General features: G+C 57.6%; 2 protein-coding genes across 2 annotated transcripts in view; both read left to right on the forward strand.

Annotated features, from left to right (window-relative positions):
- Positions 1-673, forward strand: part of SNCG (synuclein gamma) — a 9,289-nt gene extending 8,616 nt beyond the window's left edge. Inside the window, exons 5-6 of the mRNA XM_011355366.2 lie at positions 486-524; positions 641-673. Coding sequence (XP_011353668.1) covers positions 486-491 — 6 coding nt within the window. The 3' untranslated portion in view covers positions 492-524; positions 641-673. The remainder of the gene's footprint in view (positions 1-485; positions 525-640) is intronic.
- A 174-nt stretch (positions 674-847) lies between these two features.
- Positions 848-3,516, forward strand: ADIRF (adipogenesis regulatory factor). Its single transcript, XM_011355367.2, has 3 exons — positions 848-958; positions 2,574-2,636; positions 2,874-3,516. Exons 1-3 carry the CDS (start codon positions 898-900, stop codon positions 2,978-2,980), a joined length of 231 nt encoding a protein of 76 aa, XP_011353669.1. The 5' UTR covers positions 848-897; the 3' UTR covers positions 2,981-3,516.
- The last annotated feature ends 296 nt before the right edge of the window (positions 3,517-3,812 follow it).

Genomic DNA, 3,812 nt, shown 5'->3' on the forward strand with positions numbered 1-3,812 from the left:
GAAGAATCAGAGAGTAGCACTGGAGAAGGTCGCGATGCCCCACGGAGACGCAGGGCGGGGGAGTGCGGCAGTGGCCTGCAGGCTCCGAAGCTGACTCCAGAGTGGGCGGATGTGGGGCGGGGTTGGGGCTGGACTTGCGCCCTTGAGTGCGAGTTTGTTTTGCTAGACTCAGGAATTTGGCTCCGCCACTCACGAGCAGGTCTCTAATCCCTCTTCCAGCGCCGAGCTGACTAACCCCAGGGGAGCATGCCAGTGACTCCCCCTCTACGGGGGTGCGGGGTTATTTACCCCACCCACCCTACCCCTCTGTCCTCCGGGTCCCAGTGGCGGCTGGCCAGTGGCTTGTCTCAGTTTCTTCCTATAAATTGATAATACCCATTTCACGAAGTTGTAAAGATTATACAAGAGGCTGGAAAGCGTTGGGGCAGAGCCCGGCACAAGGTAAACCCTCAATAAAAGGCAACTACTATTAATTTCAATTACAGTCTTGAGATCCTGATCTGGCGCTGACCCTACGCTCACAGGTTGGTAAATCCTCCCGGTAGGGGAAGGACGGAGCAAGCTGTTGGGGTCCAGGAGGTGTGTGCATCCCGTCCTGCCCCCAGCCCCTCTTTGGACCCCTGACCCAGTCCCTCTGCAGCTCCTAGTCCCTCTTCCGACCCTGATTGAGGACGCCGCCTTCCCTACGCGGCCCGTTTGAAGCCAGGATGTCCTCCCGTGACAGCAGAGCCGGGTCTGCTGGGAACCGCCCCGCACCCCCTCACCCCCGCCCCACGCGGGGCGGGCCGGCCCTAGGGCGACTTAAAAACCAGAGCTGGTGCTCAGATCGCCGCCCCTGTGAGTAAGACCCAACGTCGCTGCAGCTACCCTTGACGACCTCGCAGACCACCCCCAGCCATGGCCAGCAAGGGTTTGCAGGACCTGAAGCAGCAAGTAGAAGGGGCGGCCCAGGATGCAGGTGAGAACCTGAGGCCTTTGCAAGGGCACCCAGCTGGACAGTCGGGGGCAGAAGCCGCGGGTCTGCGAAGCCCGAAAGTTGGCAACTGGCTCAGGCTTGGAGGGAGCCCTCCCTCTCTTGAGATGCAGGGACTGGGCAGGACGCTCACCCCCACCCACCCCGAAGATTATCCTGGGTGAGGGTGGGGGAGAGCAGTGCTACAGGAGCCCGGGCTGCATTTTGGGCATTGCTAGAGCCAATGTGAGAAGGCTGCGCAGGCGAGGAGCGGCCCCACCCAGGTCCTTAAGGAAGAGTTAAGGTCCACAGAGAGAGCAGGCTCTGCCACTCTGAGAGTGTCCTCTGCTCACCCCGGTCTCAGCACACAGGGCCAGATGGGGTAGGGGAAGTGGCTCCAGACTCCAGACCCCCAAGGGGCTTTGTTTTGAGCACTCCTCCCCCTGAAAAATAATTTTTTTTTTTTTTTTTTTTTTTACTTTTAACTCCTCACCCAGAGAGCCTTCCCACTCTCACTCCAGCAGGGCAGATTCCCAGCCTTAGTTCCTCCACCTCCAGCTCTGTCCAACTCTGATCAGAGGTTACACAGTTTGGAGTGGGTAGAATGTGGGGAAAAGGATGTGAAGGGACCCCAGTGTCAGCTCTTCCAGTCCCAGCTTATGGTCCCTTGGGAACGTAGCTCCCAATCTGTCCTGTACATGTCCCAATCAACAGACCACCCAAACCAACCCCCTTCTTCACCAGTGTCCCAAGGAAAGCCCACAGTTGCTTTCAAGACTAACATGTTACCAGGAAGCCTCTATGTATAGGACCCTTCCTTCTGGACCTCACTTTCTCTATGTGTAAGCTGGATGCAAAGGCTCCTTCTTTGTGGTCCTGGCTACATAAGACAAGGACTCCAGGATGTGGGTAAGGCAGGCCCTTTCCTGTACAGCAGCAAGGATGAGTCAGATATCTGGTGGTCGGAGTCACCTGTCTGCCCACCGGAGGGCCCTGGAAACGCTGTTCACTACGGGCACAGACTCTGGTCCAGAGGAGATGGCCTGACTTTGAAAGTTCTGCCTCCTTTCTGCACTTCATTTCTAATGCCTTAAGCTGCTTGTCCATGGCATTGGCATCATTGCTGTGTGCCCTCTGGGGTGAGGCACAGGAGAGAGGAGGTGGTGAGAGGACCTTGCAAAAGTAGAGGCCCCAGTGCACTGAGGGTGCACTAAAGGTGGGCATTCAGGTACCTGGGGGAGAAGTTGTTAAAGGAGGCAGAGTTCTTTCTGGACCATGCCCAGCAGCAGCAGCCACTGCCCAGATACCAGCTTCAGCTTGGCCCTGCCCTGCCTGCCTTCCAGTCAGACATTTTCTCAGCTGTCCTGGTGATGGAATGGGAAGCGGGCCAGAAGGGAGGGGCCCAGAGTTATAAATGAACAAGAACACCCCAGAGGCTCAAAAAGGACTCATGCCCCTTACTGGCTGGGTGGCCTTGGTCAAGAGACTTTACCTTGATGGCATCCGTCCCTATGGACTATAGAACAAACTACTCTAGAAAACATGAGAGGGGTGGCAATGGCGCGGCCCTGTGGTCCATGGTGCCTCAATAGGGGCTAAAGGCTAAATCTCTCTTTTTCAGTGACTGCAGCTGGAGCAGCAGTTCAGCAAGTAGTGGATCAAGCCACAGATGCTGGGCAGAAAGGTCTGGTGGGGCTGAGGAGCAACAGGAGAGCAGGAGGGTGGGGTAGCCTCTGCGGACTTCCCACTCCATCTGCCATACTTCTCACCCCACCTGGCCCTTGACCAGGCACACTCTCTCTTCTGCAACCCCTGTGCCCCACACTGCTTCCTGGGAAGGGAGACCCAGGCCAGGCTAACCCTGCATGGTTCTGGTTTGCCAGGGCCCTACCCTTACTTGCTCTCTCCTTTTCTTCCCCAGCCATGGACCAGGTGGTTAAATCTACTCAGGAAACCGTGGACAAGACTGCTAACCAGGCCTCGGAGACTTTCTCCGGTTTTGGGAAAAAATTAGGTCTCCTGAAATGACAGCAGCGAGCCATGGGTGACTCCCCTCCAGGCCCTGATCTGGTCAGCGGCTGCCCCCTTGGCCTCATGCCTCATTAAAGCACATGTTACTACCCTGTGTCTACTTCGTATCTACCCCCAAGCTGGGCCCAGTCCTCCTTTGCCAAGAACAGAGCCCCCATATCCAGAAATCCAGCCCCCACATTGAATCCTGGCATTCCAAATTTGGAAACCCATAAGAATTTGTTTCCCATTGTCTCAACCGCGTATCCAGATGCTCCCTTATATCCGAAGTTCAACCCCCATCTAGGTACGTACCCCTCGGTAGCTCAATTTAGAAGCCAACTCCACTTCCCCAACTCCAGGGACCCCATCCTACTTAGGAGGGGGATACTCAGTTCCCAGATCCTCGAGGGGTTCAGCTCTCGGCTGGGGGCGGAGCTCCAAGGACTGGGGCCTCGGGAACTGTAACACGCAAGCTAAGTGGGGAGGCTCATAACACCCATCAACCCGGCGCCCGCGAGGACTTCAGGCGGCGGGAATTCGCGGGAACGACGTAGAGTAGCAGGAGCGGATCCGACACCGCCCATCCCGTGAAGTGTTTGCGTCCGGACCTCATCCGGCGGTGAGTCATCCAGCAAGGCGGAGACGCGCGGGGAAGACCTGGCCCCGCCCGATGGTCTTGCATTTTTCGGCCGGCCCGCCAGGGGCCCCACCCACGACATGGCCCCAGGGGAGGGGTCTGCTGCGCACGGAGCCGAGCACTTAGGCATGAAGCGCGGGATGGAACAGTGTGCTTGCGCACGTGTGCGTGAGGCCCCTCCTTCAAGCACCCTTTCCCTCCCGGGTGCAC

This window comes from Pteropus vampyrus, unplaced genomic scaffold, assembly GCF_000151845.1.
Source record: "Pteropus vampyrus isolate Shadow unplaced genomic scaffold, Pvam_2.0 Scaffold20, whole genome shotgun sequence".
NCBI classification, from domain to species: domain Eukaryota; kingdom Metazoa; phylum Chordata; class Mammalia; order Chiroptera; family Pteropodidae; genus Pteropus; species Pteropus vampyrus.